The sequence below is a fragment of the Castanea sativa genome, chromosome 11, assembly GCF_040712315.1.
Source record: "Castanea sativa cultivar Marrone di Chiusa Pesio chromosome 11, ASM4071231v1".
NCBI classification, from domain to species: Eukaryota; Viridiplantae; Streptophyta; class Magnoliopsida; order Fagales; family Fagaceae; genus Castanea; species Castanea sativa.
The window spans coordinates 68031778-68048831 of record NC_134023.1 but is presented as its reverse complement, the minus strand read 5'-3'; the positions used below and the strand labels follow the sequence as shown (position 1 = coordinate 68048831).

The following is a 17054-nucleotide window of genomic DNA, read 5'->3' as shown; positions in this document are numbered from 1 at the left end:
CGTTAGTGCATATTATTTTTATGCATTGCTCAACAAAATTTATGATAAATTATTAAGTAGGTGAGAGACTTGACGAAATTTCTTGGGCAGAAACAACATGAAAGGTGAAAATCTAGTCAGCTTAATACACAAGCGATCTTATCTTATAGTTGGTGTTAGTGCTTGTTGGTGGTCATATGTGTAAGTTCATCATTGCATAGTGCAGTGAAATCTTCAGCACGATCCTATTTAGAAACAAGCTAAACATATTTTATTTTCGATAGTGAGTTTCAAAATATTTTATGTTTTATGCTAATAGAAAATGCATTTGGAATCCTGTTGTCTCCATATTGCTATAAAGTATAAACAAACTCAATCTTCTCCTCTCTTTTTTTAATTTCTGCTTTTGTATTTGTTTTTGTTTAGGGTTATACTATATACATTCGAATACTTTAAGCTGTACATAAAGTGATGGGATCTTTCCTTTTATGTCTATCAAGTTTCTTCACACCCTGATAATCTTTTTCTGTTTGGTTAGCAAAGCATCTAAAACTGGATATAATCTGTAATATCAGTATATCACACTATATTTCCATACTTTTCTAGCAATAAGGCAAAAGTGACAAAAAGCTAACACAAACCCCCCATAAACAAAACAGCCTTACATTACTGTGGGTGTGCTGACGTGCATGCATAGCTAGCTTTATATCATGACCATGAGACACTCGAAAATCTAATATATCAATAATGCAGTAAATCAATAATTCAGTAAATGAAACTGAGACTGTAAATTTACAACATGTCTTTTAAATCCACTTAATACACCAATTGAATGTCCCCAATCGAACAAAAGATATACAAATAAAAGTTAACAAAGTTTACAACTATAGTAAGATAAGATGGTCCAGGTTAGAGCAAAGAGTCATTAAGATAAATTGTGATGATACAGTCAATCAAAACAGGTCTTAGAGTATTAGCAGCAGTGAAGCTAAATAGCTATATAACTATTTTAGCTTCACCAAAACTAGGACCCATAGCTAAAATTTTTAGTTTCTTGCTACAGTGCACAGCTATAGCAAGAAGCTAAAAAAAAAAAATTATTAATTTTATTAAACTTCTCTCTCTTCTCTCATTAAAATAATATTTTCTCTTTTCTTTCTTTCTCTCTCTCTCTCTCTCTCTCTGGCATCTCTCATCTCCTTTTTGCTTCGCAGACCAGCTTGCCAGCGGTGGTGCTCATAAAATCCATATAAAACCTACAGAATCAGACACCCAGCCACCAGAAAAACACCGAATCGAACCACCAGCAACACTAATCCACCAAACCCACATCACAAACCACAAACCCACAAAGATAGAGTAGAGAGAAAGATCGAAGCAATGCCAGTCCAAATTTCATACAACCACCACAAAACACAAACCCACATCACAAATCACAACCCATAAACCCGCGCTGGCACAATCCACAACCCACAGGATCCTCGAGAGCTTCAACGATTTCATTTCCGGCGCCGACCAAGAAAGTTTCGGGATGGTGATGGGTGGGAAGGAGAGAGTGGCGGCGAGATAGAGAGAAGTGAGAGTGGAGAGTGGAGAGGAGAGAAAATGAGAAGTTTTTTTTTAAGAGTGGAGAGTGAGGCACATCGTGAGATAGAGAGAAATAAAATTTTTTTTGAGAAAGAGAAAGAAAGAAATTAATAAAATAATCTAGTGGATATATTATTTTATTATAATGTTTATATTATTTTATTATGTTAAAAGTTAAAATAGATCTACTGCTGCAGCTGGATGTTTTATAAAGTGAGTAGATAAAATAAATATAGTAAATTTTTGTGGTGTCAAATAGCTAAATTTTTAACTTCACTGCTATGGATACTCTTATATGGCTATTATGGCTAGAAATTGGAGAGGGATATTGGTTTTTGCTATGACCAAACGGGTAGAAACCATTATCCCACTTCAAGCCGAAGCTGAAACCATCAATTGGGCAACTCAACCAGCCTTGAAGCTAGACGTCTTCTATACAATTATGGAAAGTGATGCCAAAGTTTGTGTGGAGGCCATTCATGGAGGATAGCCGCTTTGATTGCTAATACAACTAGGTTGACAAATCACTCTCAGAATATACATTTTAACTGGGTTCCAAGAAAAGTAAATAGTGCAGTCCACTACTTAGCAATCTGGTCTTTATCGTACAAGCTGGCTGATGATTTGTTTGTTTTAGACTCTATACCTCGAGTTATCTCTAATGTTGTTATAGCTTAACACGTACGTTAGTTGGAAATTTAATGCAGTTTGTACAATTTCCGCTATTTTAATAAAATAATCTTGATTTTCTTTTTCTTTTCTTTTTTAAGTTATAAATAAGATAATATTGTTTTTTTAAAAAAAATATAACTAAAAAATGGCTCATATGATGTAATATCATTTTCCTGACCAATTTAAATCTAAATTTTATGGAGTGGAACTACTGAAGCTGCTTGGAGCTATCATGTGGGCATAGTATTTTAAACTAAAGCGTCATAACTCGAACCACAACTCTCGAACTTGTAAAGGTGATGATTTAAGAGACTCTTATCATTAGGTTGTCACCCTTCAATTGTAAAATAAGATTGTGTTACAAACTTTATACCTCAAGTTATCTCTAATGTAGTTATAGCTTAACACGTTAGATGGAAATTTAATGTAGTTTATACATTTTTTGCTATTTTAATAAAATCATCTTGATTTTTTTTTCTTTTTCTTTTTTTTCTTTTTTAAGTTATAAATAAGATAAAATTGTGGTCTTTTATAGCAAGAAATGCTCATACAGTGCGATATCATTATCCTCACCTACTTAAATCCAAATTCTATAGCATAAGACCACTAAAATTGTTTGAAATTATTCATGTGAGCACATCATTTTAAACTGAAACATTAAAACTTGAACCACAACTCTCAAACTCGTAAAAATAATGATTTAAAAGACTCCTACCACCATGCTGTCACCTTTCGGTAGCAAAATAAGATTGTGTTACAAACTCTCCTTAGTAAACAGTAAATAATAGTATCTTCCATTCCATTGAAAGATATTATTAATAATATTTGAAAGCATATTTGAAAGCATGTGTTAGTATATTATATTATTAATGTGGGTGTTGTACGACATGAATGAGCAAAGCAGACAAAAAAATGGTAAATTTTGGATGGTAAAGAGAAGAGAGGGGCAAAATGGGAAAAAAGGAAGTAGGAAAGAAGGACACACATAGTAAAATGGCAATATTCACGGTCTGAGGCTCTTTAAGCCGCCCTATCTGACCAGGCCCAGACCGCATATCATCAACATCAGTATTATCGGCCACCCTATCGTTTTCTTTGCCAGTCGCTTTCTCACTCGCCGTGACGTACACGTGTATTTTACACGTGGCTCTGCTACCTCTTCAACCTGTCATTTCAATGTCCTGCGCGTGATATTATCGTATTCTTTGAACTGACCATAGTAAACGACTTGCGACTTTAGCACATGCTATGCTGCTAAGTTGAAAACTCACAAATTGTAGTAAAATTATGTTTTTTCTCTTTATTTTTATGATATAGATCACTCGAGAGTATTTAAGAATTATTTTTATTAAACAATCACGTTTAAAATAAGTTTCTCAAATTTTATGAACTTTAAAAAAAATAATCTTAACCGAACGTTTTTATCTCTTAAAACTTGACTCATAAATACTCGGGCTCCAAATTAGGTTATATAAGAAAATAGTTTCATTTCAAACTATTTAATGAAATTATTGGTGAAAATTAAATAAATAGCAAAAAATAAAAGGTAAGGATTTGAAGTTTTTAATGTCATCAATCTTAGGAGTTGTGTCAATATTTTTAATTTTGTTTTGATTGGTTGGATTTTTCTTAGTGGAACGAAAGATTGTTAAATGAAAGAACAATCTTGTGTTTTCATTGATAAATGAACAAATGTGAAATCAGTACAAATAAGCTTGATTGATAAAATGCAAGATTGTTTTTTCATTTAATTGGTTTTTTTTTTACCCTAACGTGAGTTTCTAGAAATCTTTATCGTGGGTTTGAATAGAGTAATTGACTAATTATTGAAGAGAGTTTAACCTTAAGGGTTGTTCTCATTAGATGTAATATGTATTCCTTTATTTAAGATTTAAGTCATTTCAAGGTTTCTAGATGGATTGGTTTCTTGAGCATGGTGTTTGCCATAATTGTGACAATGTATCTAGCCATAAAATGGTAAAATGCAAACCAATGTTGAGATATATATTTACATATAGTTGAAGAAAAAAAAACACCAATGTTAGGTATAAAACATGTAATCACTTGTAATTCATATATTGAATTATTGATAGCTCAATTGAATTTATTATTAGATCTTACAAATCATATATCAAATTGTAAGTTACAAGTGATTTTTATTATAGTATCTCAAATTTAAAAATTGGATTTTAATAATCTAACCTGTTAATGAAATGATTGGTAAATACCACATAAACTAAATATGAGGTAATTTAATACGCTAAAACCATGTCTCTTTTTATTACATTATTACAATATCTAAGGACTAAAAGTATATATTTAAAAGGTAAAAAGCATACATTAATATCAATTACCGAAATTTATCAATGGGGTGGTATGAGCTTGAATTCCTCGCCATAAGCATTGAGGTTTGAGTATCACCAATAGATGGAATGAGAAAGCCTAAGTTCAAAATTTAAATCACATTTGTGTCTGGTGGCTCTAACCCACACGTGAAAACACCCACAAAAAAGATGTGTCTGTCGACTCTGACTCACGTGTGGAAACACTCACATAGGAGATGTCACTCTCTCTCCTTCAACGTTTTTTTATTTAACAAAAAATAGAAAACTTTAATCACATCGTAGTAATAGAATTGGTTCTTACCAACAACAACAAAAAAATTGTTATTGTAAATTATAATATTAAAAAAGTGGTTCATTGATATTGGGCCGATTGGCCCCAATTTGTTTCACTTGGAACTATCTACGCGGCTAAACAAGAGACTGGATAGAGATAATGGATTGGACGGTCGGTGCAGGGTCCACCACTTGACTGGGTCCATACTCTATGGGATTAGATGTGATGTTACTAAAAGTCAAAACGAGGTGGTGGGGGTTAGATTAGATCAACGGTTCTAATTCTCCTAAATGCTGCCGTGGCCGTACGTGGCGGATAAACATTGTGGGTGGGCCCACACGAGCGTAAGCCACTATGTGGGGTTCCCTTTCATCAACCTAAGCCTAGGATGAGTTGTGCATGTGGGTCCTTTCTATAAAAAAAATTAGTGGGTCCCACATCCCAAGTTGGAAAGTCAGTATAAGTCGCCACCTTTCTTCTTTGTATTGAACAATTCAACCACCTCGGCCTACTTCCATGCCAATTTTATAGTTTTTTTCTCGTTTTTTTTTAGTTAAAATTTTACAAAAGAAGAAATATTAAGGTTAAGATATTATTAAGCCTTTTCTGAAAAAATAAAGATATTATTAAGTCATCTAAATTTGGGATTGCATTTAAGTTTATCCCTCGATAGGGCGATGGATCCCGAGATTCATGATGTTATTACGTTTCATTCCACCAAAAATAGCGAGATAATGTCCCACCCGACTTACTCAAGGTATGTTTAGGATTTACTTATTTTACTGAAATTAAAATTTTTTTGTTAAAAGTACTGTAAATAAAAGTAAAAATTAATTGAAATAGTGTAGTGGGATCTATGAATAATAACAAAAATAAACTAAATAGTAAAATAAGTTGGCAAAAATATTCTTTGCAAAACAGACACTTAAACAACCTAAAAGCTTGGTTTCATCTCATTTGAAGAGTGAGTCTTTTAACATAACTTGAATTTATGATATTTTGATGCGTTCCTTCTATCAACTTATATTAAAATTAAAATCTTACAGTTAATTTATTAAAATCTTAGCAGCATCTAGACTAAACATTTGGTGACCTTTTACTCACTTGCACTCCCTTAAAATTGGGAACCATACATGACAAAAACCATATTTAACAAGACAAAAAATACAATTTAGTCTCCCCAAGAAATCATTTATAAGAGTGATAAATCAGTTACATCAAAACTTAACAAAAAAAAAACTTTGTTCAAGACTTAAAGTATCTTGTATGGTACATAATGGTTTGCATGCATGCTAGCTAGGTTAATGAGAATGTTAGGATTTTTTTTTCCCAACTTCAATTGAATACACACACACACACACATCTAGTTACAACTTTAAAACCTCTCCTCCATTATCCTCATTTTCCCTAACTAATGGCAACTATCCTAAGGTTGTCCCTCTCCTTACTTATATTCCTACATTCCTTGAACCCATGCAAAAGCTCTAGTGACAAAACTATAAAGTTGAATGTTGATTTTCCTTGATTCAAAAATTCATTGAAGTTAGCCATGTATATTTTTCAAAAAGAAACCTTTATCATGTCCAATTTAAAAAAATCTTGTCAAAGATTTTCAAAACTCCAACATTCTTTCTAATTGTTGGAATCAACTCAGGAAGTTATGGATTGGTCTCTGACCAAATTTGATAATCCACTTGGTAAGTATGAATGTATATTAGTTACTCTTTTTTCAGTGTTAATGTTGTTAAATTATAAGCCTTAAACATACTTGGATTGTTTCTATTTGGTAACAAGTGTGTTCCAATAATATAATATTAAGGTTTTATGACTAGTAACCTGAATATTAAAATAAAGTCATTGCAACAAAATAAATCGTTGCGATAACTTATTGCAACATAGTTTTTGTTGCAATAGGTATGACCATACCTAGTTCATTGCAACTAAATAAATTAATTGCAACAACTTATTGCAACATAGTTTTTGTTGCAATAGGCATGGCCACACCTAATTCATCAATAACCATTGCAACAAAAATATATAGATGAAATATTTATTTTCGAATACTTTCACGCTTATCCATGCATTTGTTGGGCAAATTAGTAGGATTGCTAGCATAAGAGAGAGCGACAAGAAAGCTTAAAAGGGAGGGGACCATCGTAACAAACAAAGCACTAGTAAAATACTAATTATCAACAATTTGGGATGAGTTTCATGAGATCAAGAAAACTACAAAATATATATATATATATATATATATATATATATATATATAAATATTCAAACTGTAATAGTACATCTTCAAAGGCAATACATAACAATTATACTATTTTGAGCATATTAGAGTTCATAACAACTACTTGGTTTAATGAATTGTATGCTAGATTTTTTGATAATATTGGGATAAATTAAAACCTTTAGCTGGCCAAACCTCCACTGTATTGGTTGCCAGGAGAGGGCAACCAAGAGTCTCCATGGAGAAACTAAGAGATTGTGTACTACTTGGTTTGAGACTTGAACATCTTTTCACTTCATCCACTTCTTTGTGCTTGCACTTGGCCCATAGTTTTTGTAGCCTCCATAAAACAATGTCGATTCAAAGCTCTCATTCCACCATAGCCACCCTTCTGGCATTATGATGTTCCTCATGTATGACTATATGAACAATGTTCTAGAAAAGGCCTCCATGGTCTACCAAGGTATGTGGGGATTGGATTGGCTAAAGAAACTAGATCCGTATCTCTAGATATGTTACACCTATTGAAAGAGAAGCTTGTGGTTTTCAATGCAAATTGATGGCCTTGAGCATGGTGTTCGATTGTCAGGACAATTATTGTCTTGGTCGAATATCACATTTTTGAAAGACGGCTGTGACATCTTCAAAGATAAAATCTACTATGCCACTTATTTGGCAATCATGGTAGAATTGACACTTAGATTGTGGACATAAGGTATACTAGTAGCCCTTAATTCCACAACGATAATAGATTGATATGTCGGAGTTAGATGAAAGTGCCACAACTTGGCCTCCATTTGGTCCCGCAGCCTTTTTAAAGGTAATGTTCATTGCAATGAATTGTTGACATTCAGCATCTGCACATAACAAAAGGATTTATTAACTTATAATTCAATACATAGCTTAATTGCTTTAGTGCCCGTTTGATTGGGCTTTTTGGGGCTAAAACGCAGCTTTTACATAAAGCTGAGTTTCTTTGGGCGTTTGGTGAAGGAAAAACGCAACTTTTATCCAAAAGTTGCGTTTTGAGCAAAGGGGAAAACGCTGGATTCGTTTATGGAGCTCTGGAGGTCCATAAGCAAAACGTCCCTCAACGTTTTCAGCTATCCGTTGGGCTGAGTCCTCAAATTACCGAATCACCCTCTCATCTCATCTCATCTCTTCTCTGCTCTGCCCTCTCCGTGCTGCTACCGATCTCTCTGTGGTAAGTCATCCGTGACTTCTTCTTCTTCTTCCTCTTCTGCTTTCTTCTTCCTCTTCTTCTTCTTCCTCTTTTGCTCTTCGTTTTCTCGATCTGTAATTTTTAAAAAAAATTTAGTTATGATACTTTCTGATATGAGAAAGTGTTTTTGAAGGTACGCATTTGATCAAAAACGCACCAAGCAAGACTGATCTGCTACCAAAAACCACCAGGTACGCATTTGAATTTTTTTTTTTTTTTTAAGATCGTTTTGAGTTTTTGAGGGTTTGGAGATTTAATGATGACCCATTTGGTTCTTTAGTTGATTGGGTTTTGAAATTTGTTTGTTTCGGATTTAGAAATTTTTGCAAATGGTTTTGAAATAAAGCCCCATTTGTTTGTTTGGCCAAAATGAAACCATATTATGATTTATTGATGTTCTTTTTTTTCTTTTTCTTTTTTTTTTATGTTTATGAAACTCTGCATGTCTGTGCTTAGCTTAGTGTGTTTCATAACCTGGAAAAAATTTCCAAATTAAGTTTTTCCATAGTCTTATTTTTGGTCTTGCGTTTGTTGACAGCCTCTGTACTGTGCTGTGTTCTTCTTCTGGTTTTTGTTTTTCTTAGCTGCATGCTGTTAGTTCCCAGATGCCGTTGTATCTTTGGTTCCTTATATTAATAAAATTTCTAGATTTATCTAAAAGAAAAAAAAAATTAATGTCTAAGTAGAGAAACCAATTATATTGTTTTGACTCACATGATATGGGATCCATCATATGGTTGTGCATATGGTAGAATTGAACCAAATTGATATCCCAAAGCATCTAGACTTGATTTATCTAACTTGGCGAAATGTTGTTTCAATTTTAAAAATCAAAGGTTAAGTGGAGAAGCTCATTATGCATATTCAATTTAACTGTAACGAGATTTTGAAATATTTTGAATCTCAAAGCCAATTTACTTGATTTTATTTGAGTTACAGAGATGTATTTTAATTATAGAATATAGAGGTTAAATACCATGTTGAGCAAGAAATTACTGGTGCTTGAATTTACAAGTTCTGAGATTCCATGTGCTTGAATTTTTTTTTTTTTTTTACCCATTTCACGAAACATATTACTCATTTATAGAAATCCAAATCCAAATGGAGCAATTGAAAATATGTAATTTACTTGCATATAATGAGATTCCATGTGGCAGACTTAACTAAATTGGATTTACCAGAAACAAATACAAAGAAAAAATTTCTAAATAAATAAACTGTTTATTTATTTAGAATCCAATAAGTTAGTTGTTTTGGTTGCAATAACTAATGATATAATAACTTTAAAAAGTACGATTGCCTTCAACTTCTCCCTTGTAGTTGTAGACTTCAGCTGCTGCTGGGCATGCCCCATCAGCAGCAGTAGCAGCTGCATCAGCAGTAACAGTAGCAGCTGCTGCTGGGGCATTCCAATAAATTGTTTCATAAATAAATTTTATAACAATATGTGTGTGTGCATATATATATATTCCTTTTATATACATAATTAGTGCACAACTTATAGGTAATAAATAGATGGACATAAATGTACTTCCCTCATTAACACATAAAAATTAGTCAACAAATTGACATAAATATCAAGTTTGATGACTTTTTTTGTTTTTTTTTTTTGGAGAAGAATCAAGTTTGATGACTTGGAAGATTAAATGAAGATAATTCACTCTCCTTCTCTAGGAATGCACTGCATAATAAAAAATATGAACTAGTGACTTGAGCAAATTGACACATATTTAATTATTTTCACTCATTTAAGTGTAAACTTATTTTTTATGTTATTGATTGTGCGTTTTTTGCATTTTTTGCAATCTTCTATTTTTTGCATTTCTTATGGTTGGTTAACTTTATAGATGGGTAAAAAGACCACTTCCAACCCCGACGTAAAAAAGGCTAGAGCAGATTGGGATATTAATCCAACGTGGACAACTACTTTTTGTAACCTTTGTGTGAAACAAATTCAAGCTGGGAATAGAACAAAAGGTGCTGGCTTTAGTACCAAAGGTTGGTTCAATTTTGTGACCAAATTTTGTGATGAGGCCGGTCAAAACTATGATAAGGACCAATTAAAAAGTAGATGGGATGTATTAAAAGGTGATTGGAAAGTGTGGAAACAATTGAGGAATCTTGACACAGGTTTAGGTTGGGATGCAGTGAAGGGAACGATTGAGGCTCCTGATTATTGGTGGGACCTAAAGTTGAAGGTGAGTTGAGTATTTTATTAATATGTAGTTAGTTGGAGATATTTTTTTTTTTTTTATATTATTCTTATATGAGTGAAATTACAATTACATTTTGTAGGAATTACCCAAAGCTAAAAAATTTCGAGAGAAAGGTCCACAGAATCTAAAACAACTTGAGATAATGTTTAGGGATGTTGCAGCAACTGGGGTAGCTGCATGGACCCCTTCTTCAGGTACATTACCTCCAACAATGCCAAAAGAGGGTGCTGGTGATTCAGATGGTAGCTCCGAATTTAAGGATAACCAATGTGACATGAGTTTAGACATTGATAGTTTGCAGCAAGGACATACTAGTCAATCACGTAGTTCAGGACAAAAGCGAGCTAGTGAATCAATACCCTCACAGAAGAAAAAGAAGAAGATAGGACGAGCTGCAATGTTGGACAATCGTATTAGTCAATTAATAACTGTATGTCAGAATAGGTCTGAAGGTACTTCTCGAGAGTCACCAAGTTCAATTGATAATGTAATGGCGATTGTGAGAGCACTTCCTGGAGTGGAAATTACATTTGTGGTTCAAGCTTCCATTATCTTACTAAAAACGTCACGTAGGGAGATGTTCCTAACTTTCAAGGACCCAGAGTCACAGCTGGAGTGGCTACAAGCAATGATTTATAACCAAAAGAAGTGACTAACCTTATGTGGTATTAACTATGTTGTATTGACTTTAAACTAAGTTAGCTATGTTGTATTAACTATGTTGTATTTGCTATGTTGTATTAACTTTAAACTAAGTTATGTGATATTTAGTATTAGCTTTGGACTAATATATGTGTAATGTAAACACATTTGAAATTTTCATTACAGTGTTATGTACTTGATGTTCTGAATTGTCTTGGTATGTTGTGAATTGTCTTGATTAAGTATTTGTTACTTTGTTGTGTAGCTTACACCAATATGGATGATTATAATGGTACTCATGAGAGTAGCTTTTTTATGGAACTATTAATGGATGGGGATTACAGAAATTATTGTGATGATCATGATGGTGGTGATTATAACAATGCTGACAATAATAATGATGGTGCGGACAATAATAATGATGGTGATGACAATGATGATGATGATGATGGTGAAAGTAGTGACAGTGATGATGACAGTGACGGTGATTCTGATGATGATGATAGTAATGACGATTCTGACGAGGAGTTTTACTAGCTTGTGACAGTTACTTGTGAAGCAGTTGTGACGTATTTCAATAAGTACATTAATAAGACTCCTTGTTATGATTCTGAACAAACAGGGTGGGATTGGCTGAGACGCTGTTTGGAAGGTAATGAGAATTTGTATTACAATATGTTTAGAATGAGAAAGGAGGTGTTTCATAATTTGTGTCAAGTTTTACAACATGACTTTGGATTTCAACATTCAAGGAATATAAGGTTAGAAGAGTTAGTGGCAATGTGTTTAGTGATACTTGGTCATGGAACATGTAACCGAATGGTTCAAGAATTATTTCAGCATTCGGGTGAAACCATAAGTAGACATTTTGAGAAGATGATCACTCTGTTGGGTGCTCGCTTAGCAGCTGCATATGTAAAGCCTTCGAATCCAACTTTTAGTGAAGTTCCAACCAAAATACAAGACCATCTAGTTTATTGGCCACATTTCAAAGTATGTGTACTATTGTATATTTGAATAAGTGTTATTGTCTATAAGATAATACAATGCATGTGGAACTGAAAACTATTAATGTTTTTATTAGGATTGCATCGGTGCGATTGATGGCACACATGTGATAGCGATTGTACCTACTGAGAAGTCCATTCCATACTTTGGAAGAAAGGGATATCCAACCCAAAATGTGATGGCTGCATGTGACTTTGATATGTTATTCACATTTGTTTTGCCTGGATGGGAAGGTGCAGCACACGACACCCACATTTTTCTTGATACTATTCGTAAACAAAGTAACAACTTTCCGCACCCACCACCAGGTTTGTAATTGGTTAATCAATTATTCATTATAATGACATATTGTGTGTGTGTTAATACAATTGAATTTTTTTGTCTAGGGAAATATTATGTAGTTGATTTTGGATACCCAATGATGAAAGGATATTTGACACCATACAAAGGGATATCATACCATCTTCAGGACTTTCGAAGGAGAGGTGGAAGCCCTAGAACTAGACATGAAAAATTTAATCATGCTCACTCATCTCTTCGATGTGTGATTGAGCGCACTTTTGGTGTGTGGAAGAATAAATGGAGAATTATTAGATACATGCGATCTTTTCCATTCCATATCCAAATACTTATTGTGTCTGCTGCTATGGCTCTTCATAATTTTGTTAGACTAAATGATAGGGATGATAGGGAGTTCATAAATGTCAATCAAGATTCAATTTCTAGAAGAGAACGTAATAGTGAAGCAGGTAGCAGTTATGAGCAGAACTCAGGATCTTTAACAGATCCTGCGATGATGGTTCTTCGTGATTCCATTGCAAATTCCATTTGGGGGGGGGTAATAATTAGTAGTTGTATTTTTTTTTTATAATATCATGTAGTACAATTTATATTTGGGTTATTGGTATGTATTTTATATCTTTTTACATTTTTATATAGCACAATTAAATTTGGATTATTGGTGTATATTTTATCATCTTTTTACATTTTCATTTTGTGCTTCATGATGATGACAATTATTTAGATTTAATTAATATTAATAAGAAGTCATTAATGGTAATAACAAATAATTATGACACTAAAAAAGAATAATTGCCCAAACATTATTAAAATAATACCAATAATATAAATTTATTATTATTATTATTATTATTATTATTATTTACTAAGTATATGAAGTAGTTGATTTAAGTATGAAATAAGCTCCCTTATATATACATTGTCATTTTTGGTAATTTATCCCTCAAACTGCAACTTTTATAGTTTTAGCCAAACACTCAGCTTTTTCAAAAAGCACTTTTTAACAGCTTTTACCAAACACTCAGCTTTTTGAAAAATCACTTTTTCATTATGCACTTTTTCAAAACTCAACTTTTTCATTATGCACTTTTTCAAAAAGCCCAACCAAACTCACCCTTAAGCTGTTTATAACTCAATTGTATTAAAAAGAAAATTTTAGGCATTGGTAGTTGTTAATTACCAATTGTTGGTGATTGAGATGTACTCCAACCTTTGGCGTGACTACTATTACCTAAGAATATTGTCCAACCAATGCCATCATCTACCAACATGATATTCCATTTTTCCATTGGAATTGTCACATATTCTTTGTAGGTGCCTTCTTTGATGTAAATTACAAATCGTTTGGAGCTTTTACTTGGTGTTGAATGAATTGCAACTGTAATACTTGTTAAGTCACATGATCTATCTGAAGCCACCATAATGTTATCTGAAATCTCATTTTCCTGTATGAGTTTTCAATCATGTGAATCAAATCATGATTGAAAACCATGATCCATTGTTGGTATTTTCTAAATGGAAGCCAATTGAACATTAACTAATTTGGTCACTTTCTCAAGGTTCACTGCCATTTTTTCTTTCACAATGGTACTGAAGTTAGTGGCACTGAGTTCCTCATTGCATGTGGCAAGACTCGTTATGGCATTGCTCAACCAATTCTAGAGATCAAACTTCAGATTACCGATGCCAAATTTTGTAACTATTATGAAACATAAAACACAAAAGTGGGCCTGTTTGGTACTGTTGTTTAAACAACAGTTTTCACTGTTTAAACAACAGTACACGTATATCCACAACACTTAAATAGTGCTACTAAAAATCTTTTACCAAATGGGCCCAAATGTCAATGACTCATGTCAATCCAAGTCAACACAACTTAATTTTTAGCTTGTCAAAATGAAAGAAACCCCACAAATGATTTTAATCTTGTTTAGATTGGTAAAATTCTAATTAATTTGCTATGTGTCACACTATTAGGTCCAATAATATCTCAAAAATACTCCTAAAGCCTACATAATTCTTAAACAACTCACAAGGCTAATTTTAGAGATTAAGTAGTTTAATTATTAACTTTCTTTTTATGCTATATATTAACTTTTGGGGTATCATCTACTTCACATAAGTAAGATTGTAACATCAAGGCGATTATAATATTTTATTTGCTCTCCTATGAAAGATGTTGAGTTCAACGTATTAAATACAATTTAACAAGATTGACGCAATACTCACAGTGAAAAAGAATGAAAATTAGGCAAATTTTGCCTATAGCCTATATGAAAATTTTAAGAGACAGAATATGCACCTTCCTTCAAACTCACAAGTCATGAATTTTAGGGAAGAACGTTTTTCCAAAGTAATCCAATATTGTGTAGCAAGAAATTGTCATTGAATTTTACTTCATCAAGCTAAATTGTTGTTATTCACTAACTGATAATATTGCAACCAAGGACATTTCACAAATTGACATTGGTTTATCATTTGAATTTTTAGTGCATCAAAAAAATTTGTTGGCACATATTGGAACTTATTAAGGCTACTAGCCATAAAACCTTAATTTTATATTATTAGAACACACTTGTTACCAAAAAGAAACAATTTAGGTATGTTTAAGGCTTATAATTTAACAACATAAACATTGAAATATATATATAAAAAAAGTAACTAATATATATTTATACTTACCAAGTAGATCATCAAATTTGGTCAAAGACCAATCCATAACTTCCTGAGTTGATTCTGATTCCAATAGCTTAGTACAATCAGAAAGAATGTTGGAGTTTTGAAAATTTTTGACAAGATTTTTTAAATTGGATATGGTAGAGGTTTCTTTTTGAACAATTTTCATCATGGCTAGCTTCAATGAATTTTTGAATGAAGGAAAATCAGCATTCAACTTTATAGTTTTATCATTAGAGCTCTTGCATGGGTTCAATGAATGGAGGAATATGAGTAAGGTGAGGGACAACTTTAGGATAGTTACCATTAGTTAGGGAAAATGAGGATAATGGAGGAAGATGGTTAAAATGATTTCTTGTGAAAAATAAATTGTATTTTTTTTTCTTAACTATGGTTTTTGACTTTTTGTTTTGTAAGGTCTCCAATTTTAAAATGTAACAATTTATTGATAGAAAATAATTAATTGACATAATGTGAGTGTTTGGGAGTGCAAGTAAGTAAAATGTCAACAAATTTTCCAATAGACCATATTTGAGGGACTAACATAAATCATTTACTCTTATTGCAACAAACAATTTCGTTGCAGACTGTTGCAATAAAGTCTAAATCAATAGGTTATTACAACAAAATATTTTATTGCGATAAGCTTTTGGTGCAATAAATTCATTGCAATAAAGGTTTTGCAATAACTTTTAAAATAAAGTCATTGCAACAAAATAAATCTTTGCGATAACTTATTGCAACACAGTTTTTGTTGCAATAGGTATGGCCACACCTAATTCATTGCAACTAAATAAATAATTGTGATAACTTATTTCTGTAAAACTTTTGTTGCAATAGATATGGCTACACCTAATTCATCAAGAACCATTGCAACAAAACTTTTGAAACAAAAATATATAAATGTAATATATATTTTCAAATACCTTCACGTTTAGCTATGCATCTGTTGGGCATATCAATAAGATTGCTAGCATAAGTGAGCAACAAGGAAGTTCAAAAGGAGGGGGCCAATTTTTACGTTAAGTTTGATTTCTTGAGGATGTATAGCATTTTGGTCAAAATTGGATGATTATGATAAGGAATCTAAGGATACAGTGTTTTATGTTGCTCTTTTATTAGAGCATCCACATCCATTTTTTCTAATTCTATCCTATTTTACCATCTAAAAAGCTACTTTATCATTTATACAATACCATTCTCTATTACACCCAACATTCAAACTTCTATTTTACTATTCTACTTATTAAAATAATATATTTACGCATTAAAATATATACCCAACAAAATTTGCTCTCGGAGAAACTCTGTTCCAAGAGAAAAAAATTGCGACTTCAACTCTCTCAGAGAAACACTTCAAACCACTTCAAAGAAACAAAAAAATTGCCACTTCAACTCTCTCAGAGAAACAAAAAAATTAGCAAATCACTTCAACTCTCTGCAGAAACACACCAAGAGAAAAAACCACTTCAAACCCACGAGGAAATCACTTCAAACCCACCACGCCGACTCGCCGATCTCCAGAAGCCACCGATCAGCAACCCCAAGCCACCAATTAGCAAACCCAGGCCACCGATCAGCAAACCCAGACCACCGATCAGAAACCCAGACCACCGATCAGAAACCCAGGCCCCCGATCAGAAACCCAGGCCCCCGATCAGAAACCCACGCCACCGATTTGAAACCCAGGCCGTCGAAAATGCGTATCACCAATTTGAAATCCACGCCGCCGATTTAAAACCCACGCCATCACCGCCACGCCTTCGTCGGACCTTGCTTCGGCGAACAGCGAGTCAAGAGAGTGAGAGAGGGTAATGAGAAAAGAGAGAGGCTTGATGTGAAAGAGCTGCAGAAATGGGGGAGATGAATTGGCATGGCGAGAGAGAGAGGATGAAAAAGA

The 17054-nt window shown here is 33.0% G+C and overlaps 1 protein-coding gene and 1 long non-coding RNA gene across 2 annotated transcripts; both read left to right on the top strand.

The window, feature by feature from the left end:
* The first annotated feature begins 7935 nt into the window (after positions 1 to 7935).
* Positions 7936 to 11379, top strand: LOC142614774 (uncharacterized). Its single transcript, XM_075787409.1, has 4 exons — positions 7936 to 8294; positions 8446 to 8503; positions 10160 to 10510; positions 10608 to 11379. Exons 3-4 carry the CDS (start codon positions 10160 to 10162, stop codon positions 11178 to 11180), a joined length of 924 nt encoding a protein of 307 aa, XP_075643524.1. The 5' UTR covers positions 7936 to 8294; positions 8446 to 8503; the 3' UTR covers positions 11181 to 11379.
* A 764-nt stretch (positions 11380 to 12143) lies between these two features.
* On the top strand, positions 12144 to 12739 carry LOC142615012 (uncharacterized). The gene is made up of 3 exons (XR_012840631.1): positions 12144 to 12163; positions 12255 to 12486; positions 12565 to 12739. It is a non-coding gene; the product is annotated as an uncharacterized LOC142615012 (long non-coding RNA).
* The last annotated feature ends 4315 nt before the right edge of the window (positions 12740 to 17054 follow it).

Coding starts and splice junctions, on each gene's coding strand:
- LOC142614774 (XM_075787409.1), top strand. CDS start 10,160: ATGGGTAAAAAGACCACTTCCAACCCCGACGTAAAAAAGGCTAGAGCA. Junction 10,511..10,607: donor GGTGGGACCTAAAGTTGAAG/GTGAGTTGAGTA, acceptor TACATTTTGTAG/GAATTACCCAAAGCTAAAAA.